Source organism: Aulonocara sp. 'chitande type north' Nkhata Bay, linkage group LG4, assembly GCF_057382095.1.
Source record: "Aulonocara sp. 'chitande type north' Nkhata Bay isolate Kocher_YH1m ecotype deep benthic linkage group LG4, A_spYH_male_GT1.1, whole genome shotgun sequence".
Classification (NCBI taxonomy): domain Eukaryota; kingdom Metazoa; phylum Chordata; class Actinopteri; order Cichliformes; family Cichlidae; genus Aulonocara; species Aulonocara sp. 'chitande type north' Nkhata Bay.
Window position 1 is genome coordinate 9,628,508 of NC_141347.1, and position 26,647 is coordinate 9,655,154.

At 46.1% G+C, this 26,647-nt stretch overlaps 1 protein-coding gene across 1 annotated transcript; it reads right to left on the reverse strand.

Moving 5' to 3' along the window:
- Positions 1–22,801: 22,801 nt before the first annotated feature.
- On the reverse strand, positions 22,802–26,045 carry LOC147331945 (uncharacterized). The gene is made up of 4 exons (XM_086290481.1): positions 26,028–26,045; positions 25,910–25,924; positions 25,255–25,353; positions 22,802–25,122 (listed from the first exon to the last, which is right to left on the reverse strand). Exons 1-4 carry the CDS (start codon positions 26,043–26,045, stop codon positions 22,996–22,998), a joined length of 2,259 nt encoding a protein of 752 aa, XP_086146607.1. The 3' UTR covers positions 22,802–22,995.
- Positions 26,046–26,647: the final 602 nt, after the last annotated feature.

Here is a 26,647-nt window from a genome sequence, read left to right on the forward strand (position 1 = left end):
AGGTAGCACTGGATCTGGTGTAATGTTGATGGCATCAGGCAGTAGCACAGGCCCTGGTGTGGTGAAGACAGCCTCACAGGGAGCACTGGCCCTGGTGAAACATGGACGGCCTCAGCCAGCACCACAGGCCCTGGTGTGGTGATGATGGCCTCACAGGAAGCACTGGCAGTGGTGTAATGTGGATGGTCTCAGCCAACAACACTGACCCTGGTGAAATGTGGATGGCATCATCCAGCATCACATGCCCTGGTGTAATATGAATGGCAGGAGCCAGCAACGCAGGCCCTGGTGAAATCAGGATGGTATCAGCAAGAAGCACAGGCCCTGGTGTGGTGAATATGGCCTCACAGGGAGCAGTGGCCCTGGTGCAATGTGGATGGCCTCAGCCAGCAACGCAGGCCTTTGCGTATTGTGGATGGGATCAGCCACCAACACAAGCCCAGGTGAAATGTGGATGGTATCATCGAGTAGCACAGGCCCTGGTGTAATGTGGATGGCCTTATCCACCAACACAGGTCCTGGTGTGGTGATGATGGCCTCTTAGGAAGAACTGTCCCTGGTGTAATTTGGATGGCCTCATCCAACAGTACGGGCCTTGGTGTGGTGAAGATGGCCTCATCCAGCACCACATACCCTGGTGTGGTGATGATGGCCTCACAGGAAGCACTGTCCCTGGTGTAATTTGGATGGTAGAAGTCGGCGTCACAGGCCGTGATGTAATGTGGATGGCATAAGCCAAAAGCACAGGCCCTGGTGTGGTGAAGATGGCCTCAAAGGAAGCACTGTCCCTGGTGTAATGTGAAGGTCCTCAGCCAACACCACTGGCCATGGTGTAATGTGGATGGCATCAGCCAGTAGCACAGGCCCTGGTGTGGTGAAGATGGCCTCACAGGGAGCACTGGCCCTGGTGTAATGTGGACTGCCTCAGCAAACAACACTTTTCCTGGTGAAATGTGGATGGTATTGGCCAGCTCCACAGGCCCTGGTGAAATGTAAATGTCCTCAGCCAGTAGCACAGGCCCTGTTGTAATGTGGATGGCCTCATCTAACAACACTGTCCCTGGTGAAATATGGATGGTATTGGTCAGCACCACACACCACTGGTGTAATGTGAATGGCCTTAGCCAACAACACTTGCTCTGGTGAAATGTGGATGGTATTGGCCAGCAGCACAGGCCCTGGTGTAATGTGAATGTCCTCAGCAAACACCACTGGCCCTGGTGTAATGTGAATGGCATCAGCCAGTATCACAGGCCCTTGTGTTTTTTGTGGATGACATTAGCCAGCAACACAAATTCTGGTGAAATGTGGATGGTTTCAGAAAGCACCACAGGCCCGGGTGTAATGTGGGTGCCATCAACGAGTAGCACAGGCCCTGATGTAAAGTGGATGTCATGAGCCAGCAACGTAGTTCTGGTGAAATGTGGATAGCCTCAGCCAGCAACGCAGGCCGTGGTGAAATGAGGATGTATCACCCAGCAGCACAGGCCTTGGGGTGGTCAATATGGCCTCACAGGGAGCACTGGCCCTGGTGTAATGTGGATGGCCTCAGCCAACAACACTTTTCCTGGTGAAATGTGGATGGTATTGGCCAGCTCCACAGGCCCTGGTGAAATGTAAATGTCCTCAGCCAGTAGCACTGGCCCTGTTGTAATGTGGATGGCCTCATCTAACAACACTGTCCCTGGTGAAATATGGATGGTATTGGTCAGCACCACACACCACTGGTGTAATGTGAATGGCCTTAGCCAACAACACTTGCTCTGGTGAAATGTGGATGGTATTGGCCAGCAGCACAGGCCCTGGTGTAATGTGAATGTCCTCAGCAAACACCACTGGCCCTGGTGTAATGTGAATGGCCTCAGCTAGTATCACAGGCCCTTGTGTTTTGTGGATGTCATCAGCCAGCAACACAATTCCTGGTGAAATGTGGATGGTTTCAGAAAGCACCACACGGCCGGGTGTAATGTGGATGGCATCAACGAGCAGCAGAGGCCCTGGTGGGGTGATGATGGCCTCACAGGAAGCATTGTCCCTGCTGTAATGTGAATGGTAGAAGCCGGCATCAAAGACTGTGATGTAATGTGGATGGCCTCAGCCAACAACAGTGGTCCTGGTGAAATGTGGTTGATATTGGCCAGCACCACTGGCCCTGGTGTAATGTGAATGTGCTAAGCCAGTAGCACAGGCCCTTGCGTATTGTGGATGTCCTCAGCCAGAAAAACAAGCCCTGGTGAAATGTGGATGGTATCATCGAGTAGCACAGGCCCTGGTGTAATGTGGATGGCCTCATCCAGCACCAGAGGCCCTGGTGTGGTGATGATGGCCTCTTAGGAAGAACTGTCCCTGGTGTAATTTGGATGGCCTCATCCAACAGTACGGGCCTTGGTGTGGTGAAGATGGCCTCATCCAGCACCACATGCCCTGGTGAAATGTGGATGGTATTGGCCAGCACCACTGGCCCTGGCGTAATGTGAAAGTCTTCAGCCAGTAGCACAGGCCCTTGCGTATTGTGGAACGCATCAGCCAGCAACACAAGCCCTGGTGAAATTTGGATGGTATTGGCCAGCACCACATGCCCTGGTGTAATGTGCATGTCCCCAGCCAACACCACATGCCCTGGTGTAATGTGCATGTCCCCAGCCAACACCACTGACCCTGGTATAATGTGGATGGCATCAGCCAGTATCACAGGTCCTGGTGAAATGTGGATGGTATTGGCCAGCTCCACAGCCCCTGGTGAAATGTGAATGTCCTCAGCCAACACCACTGGCCATGGTGAAATGTGGATGGCATCAGCCATGACTACAGGCCCTGGTGAAATGTAGTTGGCCTCAGCCATGACCACAGGCCCTGGTGAAATGTAAATGTCCTCAGCCAGTAGCACGGGCCCTGTTGTAATGTGGATGGTATTGGTCAGCACCACACACCCTGGTGTAATTTGAATGGCCTTAGCCAACACCACTGTCCCTGGTGTAATGTGGATGGTAGAAGCCGGCATCACAGACCGTGATGTAATGTGGATGGCCTCATCCAACAACACAAGCCTGGTGAAATGTGGTTGATATTGGCCAGCACCACTGGTCCTGGTGTAATGTGAATGTCCTAAGCCAGTAGTACAGGCCCTTGCGTATTGTGGATGTCATCAGCCAGCAACACAAGCCCTGGTGAAATGTGGATGGTATCATCGAGTAGCACAGGCCCTGGTGTAATGTGGATGGCCTTATCCAGCACCACAGTCCTGGTGTGGTGATGATGGCCTCTTAGGAAGAACTTTCCCTGCTGTAATTTGGATGGCCTCATCCAACAGTACGGGCCTTGGTGTGGTGAAGATGGCCTCATCCAGCACCACATCAATTAATCAATCAAAATTTATTTATATAGCACATTTTTAAAGACCGAAGTACACCAAAGTGCTTTCCAGTAAAATCATGATACAGATAAAAATCACAATATAAAATATAAATTACAGATATAAATAAAGTATAAAATAATTACATAATCTAAATGCAAAGCCAGATGTAAATTACCCTAATTCGCCTTGAATTCCAGGTTAAACAAATACGTTTTTAAACGTGATTTAAAAGAATTCCCTGGTGTGGTGATGATGGCCTCACAGGGAGCACTGTCCCTGGTGTAATGTGGATGGCCTCATCCAACAACACTGGCCCTGGTGAAATGTGGATGGTATTGGCCAGCACCACTGGCCCTGGTGTAATGTGAAAGTCCTCAGCCAGTAGCACAGGCCCTTGCGTGTTGTGGAACGAATCAACCAGCAACACAACCCTGGTGAAATGTGGTTGATATTGGCCAGCACCACTGGCCCAGGTGTAATGTGAATGTCCTAAGCCAGTAGCACAGGCCCTTGCGTATTGTGGATGTCATCAGCCAGCATCACAAGCCCTGGTGAGATGTGCATGATATCTGTCAGCACCTCAGGCCCATGTGTAATGTGGATGGCATCAACGAGCAGCAGAGGCCCTGGTGGGGTGAAGATGGCCTCACAGGAAGCACTGTCCCTGGTGTAATGTGGATGGTAGAAGCCGGCATCTAAGACCGTGATGTAATGTGGATGGCCTCAGCCAACAACAGTGGCCCTGGTGAAATGTGGTTGTTATTGGCCAGCACCACTGGCCTTGGTGTAATGTGAATGTCCTAAGCCAGTAGCACAGGCCCTTGGGTATTGTGGATGTCATCAGCCAGCAAAACAAGACCTGGTGAAATGTGGATGGTATCATCGAGTAGCACAGGCCCTGGTGTAATGTGGATGGCTTTATCCAGCACCACATGCCCTGGTGTGGCGATGATGGCCTCACAGGAAGCACTGTCCCTGGTGTAATGTGGATGGCCTCATCCAACAACACTGGCCCTGGTGAAATGTGGATGGTATATGCCAGCACCACACAAGCCCTGGCGTAATGTGAAAGTCTTCAGCCAGTAGCACAGGCCTTTGTGTATTGTGGATCGCATCAGACAGCAGCACAAACCCCGGTGAAATGTGGATGGTATTGGTCAGCACCACACACCCTGGTGTAATGTGGATGTCCTCAGCCAACACCACTGGCCCTGGTGAAATGTAGTTGGCCTCAGCCAGTAGCACAGGCCCTGGTGTAATGTGGATGGCATGACCCAGCAACGCAGGCCCAGGTGTAATGTGGATGGCCTCATCCAGCACCACATACCCTGGTCTGGTGATGATGATCTCACAGGAAGCACTGGTAGTGGTGTAATGTGTATGGCCTCAGCCAACAACAGTGGCCCTGGTGAAATGTGGATGGTATTGGCCAGCACCACAGGCCCTGGTTTGGTGATGATGGAATCACAGGAAGCACTGTCCCTGGTGTAATGTGGATGTCCTCAGCCAACACCACTGGCCCTGGTGAATTGTGCATGATATTGGTCAGCACCACGCACCCTGGTGTAATGTGGATGTCCTCAGCCAACACCACTGGCCCTGGTGAAATGTAGTTGGCCTCAGCCAGTAGCACAGGCCCTGGTTTAATGTGGATGGCATGACCCAGCAACGCAGGCCCAGGTGTAATGTGGATGGCCTCAGCCAACAACAGTGGCCCTGGTGAAATGTGGATGGTATTGGCCAGCACCACAGGCCCTGGTGTGGTGATGATGGAACCACAGGAAGCACTGTCCCTGGTGTAATGTGGATGGCCTCAGCCAACAACACTGGCCCTGGTGAAATGTCGATGGTATTGGTCAGCACCACATGTCCAGGTGTAATGTGAATAGCCTTAGCCAACACCACTGGCCCTGGTGAATTGTGCATGATATTGGTCAGCACCACAGGCCCTGGTGTAATGTGGATGGCATCAGCAAGTAGCACAGGCCCTGGTGTGGTGAAGATGGCCTCACAGGAAGCACTGTCGCTGGTATAAAGTGTATGGCCTCAGCCAACAACAGTGGCCCTGGTGTAATGTGGATGGCCTCAGCCAGCACCACAGGCCCTGGTGTAATGTGGATAGCCTCATCCAGCACCACAGGCCTTGGTGTGGTGATGATGGCCTCACAGAAAGCACTGGTAGTGGTGTAATGTGGATGGCCTCTGCCACTAACACAGGCAGTGGTGTGGTTAAGATGGCCTCACAGGAAGCACTGTCCATGGTGTAATGTGGATGTCCTCAGCCAACACGACTGGCCCTGGTGAAATGTGGATGGTATTGGCCAGCACCACAGGCCCTTGTGTATTGTGGATGGCATGACCCAGCATCGCAGGCCCAGGTGTAATGTGGATGGCCTCAGCCAACAACAGTGGCCCTGGTGAAATGTGGATGGTATTGGCCAGCACCACAGGCCCTGGTGTAATGTGGATGGCAACTACGAGTAGCACTGTCCCTGGTGTAATGTGGATGGCCTCATCCAGCACCACACGCCCTGGTGTGGTTATGATGGCCTCAGCCAAAAGCACTGTCCCTGGTGTTATGTGTATGGCCTCAGCCAACAACAGTGGCCCTGGTGAAATGTGGATGGTATTGGCCAGCACCACAGGCCCTGGTGTAATGTGGATGTCCTCAACCAACACGACTGGCCCTGGTGAAATGTGCATGATATTGGTCAGCACCACAGGCCCTTGTGTATTGTGGATGGCATCAACGAGCAGCAGAGGCCCTGGTTGGGTGAAGATGTCCTCAAGGGAAGCACTGTCCCTGGTGTAATGTGGATGGCCTCAGCTAAGAACAGTGGCCCTGGTGAGATGTGGATGGTATTGGCCAGCACCACAGGCCCTGGTGTAATGTGTATTGCCTCATCCAAAAGCACACTCCCTGGTGTGGTGAAGATGGCCTCTGTCATGAGGCTGAACTGAGGGTGACACTGGAGACTGAATTGAGGGTGACTCTGGAGACTGAGCTGACAGTGATACTGGTGACTCTGGTGACTGAACTGACAGTGACACTGGTGACTCTGGAGACTGAGCTGAGAGTGGCTACGGGGTCTAAATACACTGGGAAGTAACGAGGAGAATGAGAGGATCCATTTGATGGTTGCGTCGTTCTGTCATGGTTGGCTGTGTGGCAGGCGGGCAAGCAGGAGTGGTGGATCCAAAATGCAGGACTCAGACACAGAAGTTCAACTTAAAGCGCAGCTTTATTGCTGGAAACCCTCTTACTAACTAAAGGCATCAAAAGACAAACAAAAACGCTGGTGGACTAAAACACTGAAGCAGAAGACACTGAACTGGAAACAAAACACTGAACTGGAACTGGAAACAAAACACTGGCAACACGGAGGCAAAACACACACAGCTTGTTGAGGGTACGACGCAACACCGACTCAGAGAAACACAGGGTCTAAATACACTGGGAAGTAACGGGGAGAATGAGACACAGAAGGAGAGCACAGCTGGGGGAAATTAGAACAGACGAGACAAGCAAAGCAGGACACATTCACATAAGTCACGGACCTTCAAAGTAAAACAGGAAGGATCACACAGAGACGCGAACTTGACACCGTGGAGACAGCAACTAAGAAACACAGAGACATAAACCATAAGGCAGAGGACTCTAAGAACCGATAGACACGGAGGGGAACTCAAACATGCAGACACAGACTTACAGAACAGAGGGGACACAGAGAAACGAGAAGGGCAAGGGATCGAAACTAGAAACTATAGAATAACTCACACCAAATACAAAAATCACAAAGAACTAAAACGCTGGGTCAGGAGACCCAGGACCCTGACAGCCTCACAGGAAGCACTGTCCCTGGTGTAATGTGTATGGCCTTGTGATGTAGCATAACTTAAGCAGCAAGGAAGGTGATAAGTAAATAGCATTAGCAGACAATTGAAGTTCTTTTTAAGCATACTTTATTGCTAGCATCTCCCTTTTACCATAAAACAATCAATCAGGCATGCAAAAATCCCACTGGCTTTATACAAGACTTTGCCCACACCTGACCTCGTTAGTCCCTACCATTGAACAAAATAGGTCAAACCAAATAATACAATTCTAAACAAAGAACAGGAATAAAGTCATGCATGAAACTGACAAACTCATTTACTCAACTAAATAGTTTGTAAAGTAAAACACTGCATACAATAAAACTCAAAAGGCTACTTTAAAGAAAACAAACAATACTATACAAAATGAAAAACCCCCCATTTGGTTACACCCAGTGATCCAATCATTGACCTCATGACCCTATATAAACAGAAAGTAGTGGGCGGCCCGTCCCATAAACGGGCACGTAAAGTCTGGACACTGTAACACAGGCCCATTACACAAACAGTTTTTCAAATCCATGAATGCAGCCTCACACTCTGGAATCCATTTAATTTTGTTGGGGCATGATTTACGAGTTAAATCACTAAGAATAGCTGATCTGGTAGAGAAATTAGGGATGAAACGACGATACCAGCCAGCTAAACCCAGGAAGGATCTCAAGTTTTTCTTTGTAGTTAGAGGAGGACAAGAGGCAAGGTTCTCGACCTTACTCACCTGAGGGTGGATGACCCCACCCCCAATGACGTAACCCAGGTACTCCACCTCGGTCTGTGCAATGTGGCACTTCCCAGGGTTGATGACTAGTCCAGCTGTTCTGATGCGTTGCAGGACATCAGCCAGATGTTTCACATGGTCCTCCCATGTCTCGCTGAACACCACAATGTCGTCAATATACGCTGCTGCATAGCCATCAGCTCCTTTCAGAACCAAGTCCACCAGCCTCTGGAACGTGGCTGGAGCTCCATGTAGTCCGAAAGGCATAGTTCTGAAACGATAAAGTCCGCTGGGAACCCTGAATGTAGTTAAATCCCTTGAGGACTCTGTTAGGGGGACTTGCCAATAACAACAACAACAACAATCTTTATTTATAGAGCACATTTAAAAGCCTTGGGCATACCAAAGTGCTTTACATAAAACAATAAAAGGTTCAAACATTGATAACGGATAAAAAAAAATAAAAAATAACGAGTTATGTTCATAGATAAAAGCTACCAATAAGAATGACTACAGCACATGGGTAATAGCAAGATAAAAGCTGTACCACCATAATAAAAGACACCAATAGAAAGATAGGAGGGAATTAATACAAGAGGTCAATAGGTCACAGCAACCAAACAAACAAACAAACCAGCAATTAAAAGGTGGAGAAGGCAAGTTTAAAAAGATATGTTTTAAGCTGTGATTTAAAAGAATGAATAGAATCAGATGCCCGGATGCCAATCGGGAGATTGTTCCACCAATAACCTTTACAAAGGTCGAGTGTTGTGAGGTACTTGGCATTACCCAAGCACTCAATCAATTCATCCACTCTTGGCATAGGATATGCATCAAAAACAGAGACAGCATTAAGTTTTGAGAAGTCAACACAAAATCTCTGTCTTGCATCATTTTTCTTGGGGACGAGTACCACAGGGCTACACCACTCACCTCTAGATGGCTCTATAATCTCTGTTGCAAGCATTTCTTCCACCTCCTGTTTCAATGCTGGCATTAGCTTTGCTGGAACTCTGGAGGTGGTATCCCTGATGGGTGGTTGATTCGAACAACGCAGGTGTATGTCATGCTGAATAAGATGGGTGTAGCCTGGCTTTGTGCTGAAAAGCTCCTGTGGCATTATGGCCGCGAGCTCCTCCTGCTGTTCTGGTGATGAGCCAGTTCCTGAAACTGTTCAAGCTTGTCCCTCATTTTCAACACATAAGAGAGGGAAGAGCACTGTTTTTCAGGGCTAGCTTCCTCCCAAGCTTCCCGAAGTACATCCAGTGGACCTCTGACATTATGGCCGTACAAGAGCTGAAACGGAGAAAATCCAGTTGATGCTTGTGGAACCTCTCTATAGGCGAAAAGCAAAAATGGAAGCCATTGGTCCCAGTATTTTCCCGATTCTCTTACGAACCTCCTCAGCATTGATTTCAGGGTTTTATTAAACCTCTCAACAAGTCCATCAGTTTGTGGATGATAAGGGCTCGTTTTGATTCCGGTAATTCCCAGAAGTTTGTAGACTTCTTTCAACAGGTTGGAAGTGAAGTTTGAGCCTTGGTCTGTCAAGATTTCTTTGGGAATACCCACCCTTGAAAACATCTGTATCAGACAATTAGCTATTTGGCGGGCTTTGACCCTTCTCAATGGGAAAGCTTCAGGATACCTTGTTGCATAGTCACAAATCACTAGAATGTACCTATGCCCTGAACCACTTCTCTCCAATGGGCCGACAATATCCATGGCAACACGAGAAAAGGGGACGTCTATTACAGGCATAGGAATGAGTGGGGCTCTGTCTCCTTTCCTACTTGGGGCTGTCAACTGACACTGTGGACATGATTTGCAAAACTGGGCAGTGTCTGAAAATTGCTGTGGCCAAAACTACCGAGTTACCATTCTGGAAAAGGTTTTAAGATGTCCTAAGTGGCCTGCCCAAGGAACTGAATGAGCCAACTGCAAGACTACAGGCCTTAAGCTTTTGGGAACAACCAACTGGTCACCAACTTTGCTACGACGATATAGTCGTTCATTCTTAACAATGAATACTTTCCGTACTCTGTCTGTAATCTGTGCTGATTCTTGGGTGCTCTTAGCAAACAGGGGTGCTAAAGAGGGGTCCTCCCTTTGGAGTTGGACAATATTGCTCGGGACAACGAGGAGCTCATCGATCTCTGGTTCAGGAAGTGACTCAGCAATTTCTGTCCCCCTCACTTTTTCCTGTCTTCTCTGCATTTTACTTTTCTTTATATGCGGCCTACTTGGTCTGTCAATATCTGGAATTTCACTGTCTGCATAGGGCAACTCACTCAAACCTGGCTCTGACTGAGAAGCTTTATTACCAGACCTAGTGACTACTAGCAGACCTTCACATGCAACATGCAGATTCTTCTCTTCTCTGTCCTTCTCTGTCTTTGCTAATAACTCCCCAAGAATTGGCATGTCCCGGCCCAACACAATCTGGTAGGGAAGTTTATCCATTACTCCAACTGTAAGTACGTACTCCTTTTCATTAACTTGCAGGCAAACATTGGCAATAGGATAATCAACATTATCACCATGAACACACCAGACTTTAACTTTACCACAAAATGTGGTGTCGCTAGGGAGGCAATCTTGCCTGACAAGTGTGCGGCTACTGCCTGAATCCAAGAGGGCAACACACGGTTTTCCCTCAATGAAAACACAGATGGTGTGCTCCTGATCACTGGAGGGTACTAGAGACTCTGTTTCTTCCTCTAGCAAGTCAAAACACTGTGGTGAAAGACACATGTAAGTCTTACTGACTTGCTGACCTGGGCAATCTGCCTTAAAGTGACCTGCTTGACCACAGGCATGACACACCAACGGGCCTCTCTGCTTTAATTCTCTAGCGCGGCTACTGCTAGTGATTGGGGAACTTTGTTTAGGGCTTTTAGCTTTGTACCCATTCCCACCCCCTGACCTACCCACAAAAACATTGGCTGAACTGGATTTTCCTACCATGTACCCTTTTTGTGGGCGTCGGGCTGCAAGAAAAGCCTCTGCCATCTCTGCAGCTTCTTTTGAAGTGGTGGGGTTGCGCTCTTTCACCCAGGTCCTCAGCTCTGGGTTAAGAACTCTGAGAAACTGTTCCATCACTATGACATCTCCTATTTGGTCCTTTGTCTTCTCCTTTGGAAGCATCCACTTTTCATATAGGTCTTTAAGGCGGGTTCGCAGCTCTTTGGGTGTCTCATCGTCCTTCACCGTCATGTTGCGGAATCTGGTTCGGTAAGTCTCAGCACTTATTTCAAATTTTTCAAGAACGGCGGTTTTTACCTTATCATAGTCCATTGTTTCTTCAGTGTCCATAGCAACATATGCCGCACGTGCTTTACCACTAAGAAGTGGAGCCAGATGCAGTGCCCATTCTTCTTGTGGCCACTGACATCCTGTTGCAATCCTCTAAAAAGTGGTTAAATAATGTTCAATATCTTCATCCTCACCATAGGGCTGCATCTTCAGGCCTTTCCAAACGCTTACTCTGCCCAGATTGGATGAATGTGGTGCTGTGGAAGATTCAGGGGGGTTTCCTCGCTGTTGAACAGGTTGCTGCACCTTTTGCCGCACTGAGGAACTCAGAGGCACTCCGGAATCAGCTACTGCACCTTCCCACAGCATCTGATGCTCCCGGCGCTCCGACTGGACCTCCTGTTGCAGTTGGCTGAACTGGTGTTGCCTTCTATGCCACCGTTCATCCTGGCGTTGTCTGTCCTGCTCCCATTTTGCCTCACGGTCAGCATGCTGTTGCATCAGGCCTTTTAATAAAGTTGAGAGCTCTGAGAGACTTTGTGCTTCCGTGCTGTGCTCACCCGTAGCTTCTGGCAGGTTGCCATCATCTTGGGCCTCCTCTGGGGGAAATTCTGTTGGCCCTTGAGGTTTCCTTGACTTGGCTGTTTCTGCATTGCTATAACCTATTGGCCTGGAGCCACTGCTGCCACCATTTGTGATGTAGCATAGCTTAAGCAGCAAGGAAGGTGATAAGTAAATAGCATTAGCAGACAATTGAAGTTCTTTTTACGCATACTTTATTGCTAGCATCTCCCTTTTACCATAAAACAATCAATCAGGCATGCAAAAATCCCACTGGCTTTATACAAGACTTTGCCCACACCTGACCTCGTTAGTCCCTACCATTGAACAAAATAGGTCAAACCAAATAATACAATTCTAAACAAAGAACAGGAATAAAGTCATGCATGAAACTGACAAACTCATTTACGCAACTAAATAGTTTGTAAAGTAAAACACTGGATACAATATAACTCAAAAGGCTACTTTAAAGAAAACAAACAATACTATACAAAATGAAAAACCCTCCATTTGGTTACACCCAGTGATCCAATCATTGACCTCATGACCCTATATAAACAGGAAGTAGTGGGCGGCCCTTCCCATACACCTGTCTCACATATAGGACCTGCAAGCACAACATGGACACCATGGTAAGTATAACCAAAGCAACATAAAGAAACATAATTTACTAGACATGTGCCTGTAAACAGAAGAGAATTCAGATGATCTGATGGTTAGTAGTGTTTGCTTTAAAACACATGCATGGATGTAAAGAATGTAACTACTGCTACCACAAACAAAACCCGGGATATTGTGTGTTAAGAGAAGTTACACCAGCAATGTCTAAATGAAAGCATTATGGCTGACTGTAAAATAACAGAACACAGAATAACAATATACGCAAGTGACAAATGGCAAATGAATTCTGTCCTAGCCACTTTGTCACAGGCCTGAGCTAAAAACAGTGGCCCTGGGGAAATGTGGATGGTATTGGCCAGCACCACAGGCCCTGGTGTGGTGATGATGGACTCACAGGAAGCACTGTCCCTGGTGTAATGTGGATGGCCCCAGCCAACAACACTGGCCCTGGTGAAATGTGGATGGTATTGGTCAGCACCACACACCCTGGTGTAATGTGAATAGCCTTAGCCAACACCACTGGCCCTGGTGAATTGTGCATGATATTGGTCAGCACCACAGGCCCAGGTGTATTGTGGATGGCATCAGCAAATAGCACAGGCCCTGTTGTGGTGATGATGGCCGCACAAGAAGAACTGTCCCTGGTGTAATGTGGATGTCCTCATCCAACAGTACAGGCCCTGGTGTGGTGAAGATGGCCTCACAGGAAGCACTGTGCCTGGTGTAAAGTGTATGGCCTCAGCCAACAACAGTGGCCCTGGTGAAATGTGGATGGTATTGGCCAGCACCACAGGCCCTGGTGTGGTGATGAATGAATCAAAGGAAGCACTGGCCCTGGTGTAATGTGGATGGCCTCAGCCAACAACACTGGCCCTGGAGAAATGTGGATGGTATTGGCCAGCACCACAGGCCCTGGTGTAATGTGAATGGCATCAGCCAAAAGCACAGGCCCTGGTAAAATGTGGATGGTATCAGCCAGCAGCACAGGCCCTGGTGTGGTGAATATGGCCTCGCAGGGAGCATTGGCCCTGTTGTAATTTGGATGACCTCAGCCAACAACACTGGCCCTGGTGAAATGTGGATCGCATCATCCACTAACACAAACCCTGGTGAAATGTCGTTGTTTTCGGCCAACAACACAGTCCCTTGGGTAATTTGGATGGCTAGCAGCACAGGCCCTGGTCTGGTGAAGATGGCCTCACAGGAATCACTGGCCCTGGTGTATTTTCGATGGCATCAGCAAGAAGCACAGACCCTGGTCTAGTGAAGATGGCCTCACGGAAATCACTGGCCCTGGTGTATTGTGGATGGCATCAGCCATCAACACAAGCCCTAGTGAAATATAGGTGGCCTCAGCCAGCAGCACAGGCCCTACTGCAATGTGAATGGCCTCAGCCAGTAACACAGTCCCTGGTGTAATGTGGATGGCATAATCTAACAACACTGGCCCTTGTGAAATGTGGATGGTATTGGTAAAGCACCACACACCCTGGTGTAATGTGGATGGCCTTAGCTTACACCACTGGCCCTGGTGTAATGTGCATGATATCGGCCAGCATCACAGGCCCTAATGTGGATGGCATCAACGAGCATCAAAGGCCCTGGTGGGGTAAAGATGGCCTCACAGGAAGCACAGGCCCTGGTGTAATGTGGATGGTAGAAGCCGGCATCACAGTCTCTGGTGTAATGTTGATGACCTAAGCCAACAACAGTGGCCCTGGTGAAATGTGGATGGTGTTGGCCAGCACCAGAGGCCCTGGTGTAATTTGAATGGCATAGGCCACCAGCACAGGCCCTCGTGTGGTGAAGATGGCCTCACAGGAAGCACTGTCCCTGATGTACCGTATTTTCACGACCATAAGGCGCACTTAAAAGTCTTAGATTTTCTTCAAAAAGTGCGGCGCGCCCTATAGCGCGGTGCGCCCTATGTGTTGTAAGGAGGACGTAGTAGAGAACACCATGAGAACGTTAAAGGGTGAAGTGTGGGCGTTGATCGTATATACCGGGACAATCGCACATACCTGTATAAAAGAACAGGTATGTGCATTATGCAGGACATCGTTGTTTTAACAACCCTGAAAATGACAAAGAGACACGCTTACGAAGCACAGTTTAAACTGAAGGCCATCAGCTACGCGGAGGAACATGGAAATCGAGCAGCGGCGAGAGAATTTAAGATTAACGAATCGATGGTTCGCAAATGGAGGAAGCTGGAAAACAAGCTCCGGCAGGTCAAGAAAACGCAGCTGAGTTTCCGCGGACATAAGGCGAGGTGGCCCGAGTTGGAGGAAAGACTCGAGCGGTGGATCATCGAGCAAAGAGCGAGCGGGAGAAGCGTTTCGACGGTCACCATTCGGCTAAAAGCAGTTTCACTAGCTGAAGAGATGAACATTGAACATTTCCAAGGAGGTCCGTCTTGGTGCTTTCGTTTTATGAAACGGTGCCATTTTTCCATCCGGACCAGGACTACGGTAGCGCAGCAACTTCCAGCGGATTATAAGGAAAAGCTGGCCATCTTCCGCTCCTACTGCAGCAAACACATCGGCGACAAAAACATCCAGCCCAGCCACATCACAAACATGGACGAGGTCCCGCTCACTTTTGACATCCCGGTGAGTCACACTGTGGAGAAGAAGGGGACCAGCACGCTAGCGATACGCACAACGGGGTATGAAAAGTCTTCTTTTACTGTTGTGCTTGGCTGCCATGCTAATGGACAGAAACTGCCGCCTATGGTGATTTTTAAGCGAAAGACTTTGCCTAAAGAGAAGTTTCCAGCAGAAATCATCATTAAGGCAAATGAAAAGGGCTGGATGGATGAGGAAATGATGAAAGAGTGGCTGAGGGAGGTGTATGTAAGGAGACCAGGTGGTTTTTTCCACGCATCACCATCGCTGTTGATCTGTGACTCTATGCGTGCCCATCTCACAGCCGATGTGAAAAAACTTGTGAAGCAAATGAACTGTGAGCTTGCTGTCATTCCGGGAGGCCTGACAAAGGAACTCCAACCGCTGGGCATCGGTGTGAACCGCCCGTTCAAAGTAAGGCTGCGAGCGGCCTGGGAGCGATGGATGACCGGTGAAGACCACAGTTTCACTAAGAGTGGAAGGCAGCGCCGGGCGAGTTACGCCACAATTTGCCAATGGATTGTAGATGCTTGGGCTAACATGTCTGCTGGCACTGTTGTTCGAGCTTTCGCAAAAGCCGGCATCGTTTCCGAGGAGCCGCACGGCACGGAAAGTGACTCTGACGGTGAAGACAGTGAACCTGGCATGTTTGATGGAGATTTAGCGCAGCTGTTCAATTCAGACACAGAGGATGAGGACTTCGATGGGTTTGATTGATGATAAAAATGTGAGTACCAAACTTTGTTTTGCTCCTGCTTTATTTTTAAATACGCATACTTGTATGCTTGTGTGTTGTTGATGATGACAATTATTGGTAATAAAAATGTGAGTACCAAACTCAGTTTTGCTCCTGCTTTATTTTTAAATATGCACACTTGTATGCTTGTGTGTTGTTGATGATGACGATTACCGGCAATAGAAATGTGAGTAAGGTACCAAATTCAGGTTTGCTCCCGCTTTATTTTTAAATACGCATACGGTACTTGTATGCGCCCTATGGTCCAGTGCGCCTTATGTGTGTGTTAAATACAGTAAGGGCACACATAACTGAGACTGCGCCTTTTAGCACAGTGCGCCTTATGGTCGTGAAAATACGGTAATGTGGATGGCCTCAGCAAACAACACTGGCCTTGGTAAAATGTCGATGGTATTTGCCAGCACCACAGGCCCTGGTGTAATGTAGATGGCATCAGCCAGTAAAACAGGCCCTTGAGTATTGTGAATGGCATCAGCCAGCAACACAGGCCCTTGGGTAATATGGAAGGCTAGCAGCACAGGCCCTTGTGTAATGTGGATGGCCTCATCTAACAACTCTGTCGCTGGTGAAATATGGATGGGATTGGTCAGCACCACACATCCTGGTGAAATGTGCATGATATCGGTCAGCACCACAGGCCCAGGTGTAATGTGGATGGCATCAACGAGCAGCAGAGGCCCTGGTGTGGTGAAGATGGCCTCACAGGAAGCACTGTCCCTTGTGTAATGTGTATGGCCTTTGCCAAAAACAGTGGCCCTGGTGAAATGTGGATTATATTGGCCAGCACCACAGGCCCTGGTGTAATGTGAATATCCTCAGCCAGTAGTAAAGGCCCTTGTGTTTTGTGGAACGCATCAGCCAGCAACACATTCCCTGGTGAAATGTGGATGGCCTCATCCAGCACCACAGGCCCTGGTTTGGTGAAGATGGCCTCACAGGAAGCACAGGCCTTGGTGTAATGTGAATGGCCTCAGACAGCAGCCAGGCCCTGGTGAAATGTAGATGGCCTGAGCCGGCAACATGCGCTCTGGTGAAAGGTAGTCTGCCTCAGCCACTAGCACAGGCCCTGTTGTGGTGAAGATGGCCTCACAGGAAAGCACAGGCCCTGGCGTAATGTGAATGTCCTCAGTCAACACCACTGGCCCTGGTGTAATGGGGATGGCATCAGCCAGTAGCACAGGCCCTTGTGTATTTTGGATCGCATCAGCCAGCAACACAAGCCCTGGTGAAATGTGGATGGTTTGGGCCTGCACCACAGGCCCTGGTTTAATGTGGATGGAATCAACGGGCCTGTGGTGCTGGCCAATACCATCCACATTACACCAGAGCCAGTGTTGTTGGATGAGGCCATTCACGTTACACAAGGGCCTGTGGTGCTAGACAATACCATCCACATTACACATTACGCTGAGGCCATACACTTTACATCAGGGACAGTGCTTCCTGTAAGGCCATCATCAGCACACCAGGGCCTGTGGTGCTGGATGATGCCATCCACATTACACCAGGGCCTTTGGTGCTGGCCAATACCATCCACATTTCAACAGGTCCAGTGTTGTTGGCTCAGGCCATCCACATTACACCACTGCCAGTGCTTCCTGTGATGCCATCATCACCAAACCAGGGCCTGTGGTGCTTGCTGAGGCCATCCACATTACACCAGGGCCTGTGCTTCCTTTGAGGCCATCTTCACCACACCAGGGCCTGTACTGTTGGATGAGGCCATCCACATTACACCAGGTACAGTTCTTCCTGTGTGGCAATCATCACCAAACCAGGGCCTGTGGTGCTGGATGAGGCCATCCACATTTCACCAGGGATTGTGTTGCTGGCTGATGCGTTCCACAAAACACAAGGGCCTTTACTACTGGCTGAGGATATTCACATTACACCAGGGCCTGTGGTGCTGGCCAATACCATCCACATTTCACCAGGGCCACTGTTGTTGGCTGAGGCCATACACATTACACAAGGGACAGTGCTTCCTGTGAGGCCATCGTCACCACACCAGGGCCTCTGCTGCTCGTTGATGCCATCCACATTACACCTGGGGCTGTGGTGCTGACCGATATCATGCACATTTCACCAGAGTGTGTGGTGCTGACCAATACCATCCATATTTCACCTGCGACAGAGTTGTTAGATGAGGCCATCCACATTACAACAGGGCCTGTGCTACTGGCTGAGGACATTTACATTTCCCCAGGGCCTGTGGTCATGGCTGAGGCCAATTACATTTCATCAGGGCCTGTGGTCATGGCTGAGGACATTCACATTACACAAGGGCCTGTGGTGCTGGCCAATACCATCCACATTTCACCTGGGCCAGTGTTGGTAGATGAGGCCATCCACATTACAACAGGGCCTGTGGTGCTAGCCAATACCATCCACATTACACCAGGGACAATGGTGTTGGCTGAGGACATCCACATTACAACAGGGCCTGCGGTGCTGGCCAATACCATCCACATTTCACCAGGGCTAGTGTTGTTGGATGAGGCCATTCACATTACACCAGGGCCTGTGGTGCTGGCCAATGCCATCCACTTTACACCAGGGCCAGTGTTTTTGGATGAGCCCATCCAAATTACACCAGGGACAGTGCTTCCTGTGAGGCTATCATCACCACACCAGGGCCTTTGGTGCTGGCTGATACCATCCATATTACACAAGGGCCAGTGGTGTTGGCTGAGGACATTCACATTACTCAAGGGCCTGTGCTGCTGGCTGATGCAATCTACATTAAACCAGGGCCTGTGGTTCTGGCCAATACCACCAACATTTCACCAGGGCCAGTGTTGTTTGCTGAGGCCATCCACATTACACCAGGGACAGTGCTTCCTGTGAGGCCATCTTCACCACACCAGGGACTGTGCTGTTGGCTAAGGCCATCCACATTACACCAAGGTCTGTGGTGCTGGCCATTACCATCCACATTTCACCTGGGCCAGTGTTGGTAGATGAGGCCATCCACATTACAACAGGGCCTTTGCTACTGGCTGAGGCCATCCACATTATACCACGGCATGTGCTCCTTGTGAGGCTATCGTCAACATACCAGGGCCTGTATTGCTGGCTTAGGCCATCCACATTGCACCAGGGCTAGTGCTCCCTCTGAGGCCAACTTCACGACAGCAGGGCCTGCGCTGCTGTCTGAGGTCATCTACATTTCACAAGAGCCTGTTTCTGGCTGATGTGATCCACATTGGAAGGGAGACTCGGCTTCGCACCCTTCATTCACCCGTAGCTAGCCAGGCCCCTGTAACTGGTGCAGCCGAAGATAGCGTAGGCCCCGCTAGCTGTTCCCCGGCAGACCCCAAGCAGCTGGGGAAGGAGCGTGGCTGGGTGACGGTGAGGAGGAAGCATAGTCCTAAACAGTAGCCCCAGGTACACCACCAACCCGTTCATGTGTCTAACTGTTTTTCCCCACTCGGCGACACGCCCGCCGGGGGTCAAACTCTGGTAATTGGTGATTCTGTTCTCAGACATGTGAAGCTAGAGACACCGGCAACCATAGTCAATTGTTTTCCAGGGGCCAGAGCAGGCGACATTGAAGGAAATGCAAAACTGCTGGCTAAGGATAAACGTAAATTCAGTAAAATCATAATTCACGTCGGCAGTAATGACACCCGGTTACGCCAATCGGAGGTCACTAAAAGCAATATTGAATCGGTGTGCAACTTTGCCAAAACAATGTCAGATTCTGTAGTTTTCTCTGGTCCCCTCCCCAATCAGACCAGGAGTGACATGTTTAGCCGCATGTTCTCCTTAAATTGCTGGCTGTCTGAGTGGTGTCCCAGAAACTATGTGGAATTCATAGATAATTGGCAAACCTTCTGGAGGAAACCTGATCTTGTTAGGAGAGACGGCATCCATCCCACTTTGGATGGAGCAGCTCTCATTTCTAGAAATATGGACAGATTTATTAAACCTCCCAAAATATGACTATCCAGAGTTGGGACCAGGAAGCAGAGTTGCAGTCTCACACGCATCTCTGCAGCTTCTCTCCTCCTGCTACCCCCCCCCCCCCCCCCCCCCAAATCTCCTTACACAGAGTTTCTGTCTGATTTCTCAGACTTTTTATCTGATTTAGTGCTCAGCTCAGATAAAATAATTATTGTGGGTGATTTTAACATCCATGTAGATGCTAAAAATGACAGCCTCAACATGGCATTTAATCTGTTATTAGACTCAATTGGCTTTTCATAAAAAGGAAAAGAACCCACCCACCACTTTAATAATCACACTCTAGATCTTGTTTTAACATATGGCATAGAAACTGAACATTTAACAGTGTTTCCTGAAAACCCTCTCCTGTCTGATCATTTCCTGATAACATTTACATTTAAAATAATTGATTACACAACAGTGGAAAGTAGACTTTATCAAAGTAGATGTCTTTCTGAAAGTGCTGTAACTAAGTTTAAGAATATAATCCAACCACTGTTATCATCTTCAATGCCCTGTACCAACATAGAGCAGAGCAGCTATCTGAATACTACTCCAACAGAGGTCGATTATCTTGTTAATAATTTCACCTCCTCACTACATACAACTGTGGCTCAAGAGTTGGGAGTTCGCCTTGTAATCGGAAGGTTGCCGGTTCGAGCCCCGGCTTGGGCAGTCTTGGTCGTCGTGTCCTTGGGCAAGACACTTCACCCGTTGCCTACTGGTGGTGGTCAGAGGGCCCGGTGGCGCCAGTGTCCGTCTGTCAGTGCGCCCCAGGGTGGCTGTGGCTACAATGTAGCTGCCATCACCAGTGTGTGAATGTGTGCGTGAATGGGTGGATGACTGGATATGTAAAGTGCTTTGGGGTCCTTAGGGACTAGTAATGCGCTATATAAATACAGGCCATTTGCCATTTAACTCTGGATACTGTAGCTCCTGTGAAAACTAAGGTCTCAAATCAGAAGTACCTGACTCCGTGGTATAATTCTCAAACACATAGCCTAAAGCAGATGACTCGTAAGCTGGAGAGGAAATGGCGTGTCACAAATTTAGAGGATCATCATTTAGCCTCGAGAAATAGTGTGTTGCTTTATAAGAAAGTCCTCCGCAAAGCCAGAACATCTTACTATTCGTCACTGATTGAAGAAAATAAGTATAACCCCCGGTTTCTCTTCAGCACTGTAGCCAGGCTGACAAAAAGTCAGAGCTCTTTTGAGCCAACCATCCCTTTAACGTTAACTAGTAATGACTTCATTAACTTCTTCACAAATAAAATTTTTATCATTAGAGAAAAAATTACCAATAATCATCCCACAGATGTAATATTATCTACAGCTACTCTTAGTACCATTGATGTTATATTAGACTCTTTTTCTCCAATTGATCTTTCTGAGTTAACTTTAATAATTACTTCCTCCAAACCATCAACGTGTCTTTTAGACCCCATTCCTACAAAACTGCTCAAAGAAGTCCTTCCATTAATTAATTCTTCAATCTTAAATATGATCAACCTATCTCTAATAATCGGCTATGTACCACAGGCCATCAAGCTGGCTGTAGTTAAACCTTTACTCAAAAAGCCATCTCTAGACCCAGCAGTCTTAGCTAATTATAGGCCAATCTCCAACCTTCCTTTCATATCAAAAACCTTGAAAGAGTAGCTGTCAAACAGCTAACAGATCATCTGCAGAGGAATGGCTTATTTGAAGAGTTTCAGTCAGGTTTCAGAGCTCATCACAGCACAGAAACAGCTTTAGTGAAGGTTACAAATGATCTTCTTATGGCCTTTGACAGTGGACTCATCTCTGTGCTTGTCCTGCTAGACCTTAGTGCAGCATTCGATACTGTCGACCATAATATCCTATTAGAGCGATTAGAACATGCTGTAGGTATTACAGGTACTGCACTGCAGTGGTTTGTATCATATCTATCTAATAGACTCCAATTTGTACATGTAAATGGAGAGTCCTCTTCACACACTGAGGTTAATTATAGAGTTCCACAGGTTCAGTGCTAGGACCAATTCTGTTTACACTATACATGCATCCCCTAGGCAGCATCATTAAAAGACATAGCATACAATTTCGCTGCCATGCAGATGACACCCAGCTTTATCTGTCCATGAAGCCAGATAACACACACCAATTAGTTAAACTGCAGGAATGTCTTAAAGACATAAAGACCTGGATGGCCGCTAACTTTCTGCTTCTTAATTCAGATAAAACTGAGGTTATTGTACTCGGCCCTGAAAAGCCTAGAAATATGGTATCTAACCAGATTCTTACTCTGGATGGCATTACCTTGGCCTCCAGTAACGCTGTGAGGAACCTTGGAGTCATTTTTGACCAGGATATGTCCTTCAACGCACGTATTAAACAAATATGTAAGACTGCGTTCTTCCATTTGCGCAACATCTCTAAAGTTAGAAATATCCTGTCTCAGAGTGACGCTGAAAAACTAGTTCATGTTTTTATTACTTCCAGGCTGGACTACTGCAATTCATTATTATCAGGATGTCCAAAAAACTCACTGAAAAGCCTTCAGCTAATCCAAAATGCTGCAGCAAGAGTCCTGACAGGGACTAGAAAGAGAGAGCATATTTCTCCTGTTTTGGCTTCCCTTCAAACCCAGAATTGAATTCAAAATCCTGCTCCTCACATACAAGGTCTTGAATAATCAGGCCCCATCTTATCTTAATGACCTTGTAGTACCATATCACCCCATTAGAGCACTTAGAGCACTGATCCTGCACTGCAAATTATCTGGTGCTTGCCATGATTTAAAATCTTATTTTTAGACAGGCCAGATTATTTGCCTTGTTTTAAAAAAGATTTACTTGTTTCTAAGTCTGGATTTTAGATAATAAACTTAAATCGAGAATAACCATATAATTGTGTCTATATTAGTACAGAAATCCAGAAATGGGAAGAATAACTCTTAAAATAGCCTACATTAGGTCTCTCACCAGATGTCTCTCAAAATATCACTTGTTTCAAGATAGAGTGACAAACTCAATTTGCTTGATTTAGGAAATTCACACAAGGCATCTGTTGAAAATATTATTTATTCAAAATCATGTCTGACTTCAAAGTTGTACATATAAGGGAAAAAAATTAACCACAATTTATGATACAAATCACATTTCAAAGACAGCTGTTTGTCCCAGCATGCCAGCATTATGTGGTACAACATTGACATTGGTTTAGGGAACATTTAATGACTGTCAACTGATATCATCACAAACTACACTAAGCCAATACTTGGTGCAACCCTAATCTTAAGGGTGATTTCTATGGGAAATAATATCAGAAAGACTGTATTTGATTGGAACAAACACACTGTCCTTAAAACTAATAGAAAAGTATGAAGTGTAATCAATGAGCTCATGGGCTAATTCTGTAGCTTGAGCAACAATGGGCACAGTTACTTCATATGCCAATAAGTCTTCATTTAAATTCAAAGTTTCATAGCATTGGTACTCAAAAGCAATAAAAGATGAGTCAATCAAAAAGATATCCTTTATCAGTCCAAACACAGGGAAAGTGCCATCCACATCTGCAATAATCATGGACTTCCCAGCAATGTATTTATTGCCATTTAGAACATACCATTTCACTGAGACAACAGACTGCATGACATCTATTCCAAAAAATTCTTTAATTTTTTTCCTAACATATTCATTATTTTTAACAGCTGATACTGGCCCGGATTCCTTTTCTTTCGCAAAAATAGGATGTTCAGTGCCTATTTCATTTTGACAACACTCAAGAAATTGATTGTGGTTTGCTAGGGATTTACAAACATTTTTAAAATTTAACTTAGAAGCCCACTGTTTAAAATAGGAGTGCTTTGCCTCAAAGCGCATGCACATACTCCTTATTAAAGGTCCAAGGGATAAGATTTGACTGGGAAGATGCAACATATAATGTTGCTTAGGTATTATATTGGCTTCGGGAAAAAGTTGCTTGAACTGATACAGGTGTTCTTCAATCATATTTCTCAGTTGCAATACAGTTTGTAAAGAAATAATGGGAGCAAGAACTATTTGAACTATCATAATTAACTTTCTAATAAATACAACATACTCACTCTCCACACCATACAAAAGAAAAAGTAATATTTTTAAAAGAATTAGCATCTGTCCACAAGACTGTTTCAATTTGTTGTCGTTAGCCGCTAAAGTGCCAAAGCTAATAGGACATGGTTTATCCCGTATTTCAAGAGGTGAGTAAGGAAAATTTTGAATGTCTGAATTAAACTTGTCTAATTCCAATTGTCCTGAGAGAATTAGGTGTTTTAATACAAATTTAACTTCCATTGATGCAACACCTTCAAAAATAACATGCATTATGTCCTGTGGAGTTTGTTTGATCAGGTCAAATGCAGGAACATCAACTAGTCTGCTTCTTCTATTAATTCCATAAGTAGTTTTGAGGGACGCTTTCAATAAATCTGTGCTTGCTTTATCTATTTCAAAACACTGCCTGATATGTTTCTCCAGAGTTCTTTGAACAAACTTCTTCTCCTCAAAAACACTTTGCATATCATCAAAGTTGCATTCACAGTGTCTACATTTGCTATAAGCAAAACCAATCCCTTCTTTAAAGCCAGCAATCTCATGCTGGGCTAGCGTGTCTCCGCAAATGGCTATAACAGCACCAAACAATTCAATTTCACCATTTGACATTTCAATCCTTACACCATTGTAAAGCAGTGATAGATCTTGAAGTATTCTTTTCAGTACAACATCAATACCCCACTGAGAAATGTCACTTGCTTTAGCAATAGCAAGAAGTCGTATTGCAGCTAACTTTGACCTAAATTTTGGATCAATATTTCCTAAAGTATAATAAAACATGACCAATTTGTTTGCAGAAGCATGGGACCCTAAGGGGTTACATATTTCAATTTCATCTGTGTACAGTATTAATTGCAATGCATTTGGCCTCTGAGAAAACAAGGGGTGAGATGTAAAGAGGGACCCGTCTCTAAAATCATAGAAGAATCCCTCTCTGCTTCTTTGTGGTGCAGTGTTCAACATGGTAAAGATTCTCTCATTAGTCATTAACTGCTTTAGACTTTCAATTAATGGTACATAGTAAAAACTTTTGTTCCTTAAGGACATGACCCTTGAAAGACCTTGCTTTACCCAACATATCTTCTGGGATACTACTACTTCCTCGGCGTTGACTGGACAGAACATTTCCCCTATGGCTCTACGCTGTCCATATGCAATGGTGGAGAAAGGATCCATGAATTTATCAAATGTAGCCAAAGCCTCATCTTGAAGCTGAGTGGTTCCCTCGGCATTATCTTCAAACACTGTCTTCATTCTTTCCTTGAGCGTATCCAAAAGAACAGCCTGATACTGTTGCACTCCTGAGATGATATGTTTGACCGTTCTCTGTGAAAACATTTGAAACAAAAGTAACTTATTCTGCATTTATATTAAAAAAAAAATTCTGAATTCCATTATGAACAAGTAAGACATTGATTGCCTTATGTAATGTATTGATCAATTAAGACTATAACATACCTGTGATAAGTGGCACTGTTCTTGAACACTGATAGCAAAAGCTGCAGCAGATCTGGTAATATCGTGTCTGGTAAAGGATGTTTTAGCAACAGCTTCTTCCTTTAGAGCAGAAAAACAAAGTTAGTCCAAACTCCTGGCCAATTATAGAAATTCTTACATAACAGGTATAATCAGTTACACCTAATGATTGGTCCATTAAAAAACAAAGTGCATGACAGTGATTAGTGTTACAGTTGTGAATATTCAATATAATATAAGATAATATAATATTCATTCTTTGGAATAAAGAAAAAAAATGGAAAAGAAATCAAAGACAAAGAAACAATAAAAAAGGGGTTGTCCATTGTTTTGATGAGGCTAGGGATTGGATTCATGAGAATGAGATTTTATCTTTTTAAATAATGAATTTTTGTTCGCACTTAGATATTAGTTTCTTTACATGTTTGTTGTATTTATTAAATTATTTATGTATTTTTAAATCACGTAATTTAGATTTGCACTTAGAATTTATGTTAGTATTAGTATATGGATATATTTTATTGTATGCATTTATTAATTTATTTAATTTTCAAAAAAATCATTCTTATCCATGTTTTGGCAGTATTTCTAGCCAACAGATTTTTTTTACAGTGCTTCCAAATACTCTGTGTCTTACCTGAAACTGTAATTCCTACGAGATACCCAAATTGCTGTCACATTGAACGATTTAAACGCGCTGAGAGTGTCTTTGATGCAAACTTCACCAGGAGACATGCCAGCCGCAGAGTGTGTGCCTTCTCCGGCTGCAGCATAGCCTGTACTATCTACACTGAACTGCTATTCTGTTTATTTGTTTTTCATTTCATCCTGCAGGATGAAATTGTGATTTAAAATCCAACCATGGTGGAAATCGCTTGTAACAGTTTGAAGAACAATATCTAGCGGTATAATATCGCGAGATCTCGTTAAATTTCTCTTGATTAAAAATGGAGAAAATGATTAAAAGTAATATAGGACCAAATACGAGGAGTTAGACATAGCTAAATTTGTCATCAGAAGCCACACTACATTTTATTGTGTGGATGCTTTAAGCATCCACACTATTGAGTTCCTGTTTCTCTTTATTCTTTATTGTGTGGATGCTTTAAGCATCCACACTATTGAGTTCCTGTTTCTCTTTATTCTTTATTGTGTGGATGCTTTAAGCATCCACACTATTGAGTTCCTGTTTCTCTTTATTCTTTATACTTTATTCTAGTTGCTTCCGTACACTTTTCGCCGTTTAACTACTTCCACAATTTTTGTGCTATTTTCACCGTTCAAACTTTAAACTATTCAGCTATTTTTGCTAATTCCTGCTACGATTTTTGCTATTTTTAACTATTATACTTTTTAAAATATTAAGCTTTTTTCC

Excerpts from the sequence above, each read along its gene's own strand:
- LOC147331945 (XM_086290481.1), bottom strand. Across the intron at positions 25,123-25,254 it reads AACAGTGCCACTTATCACAG|AGAACGGTCAAACATATCAT; the intron begins GTATGTTATAGT and ends ATGTTTTCACAG.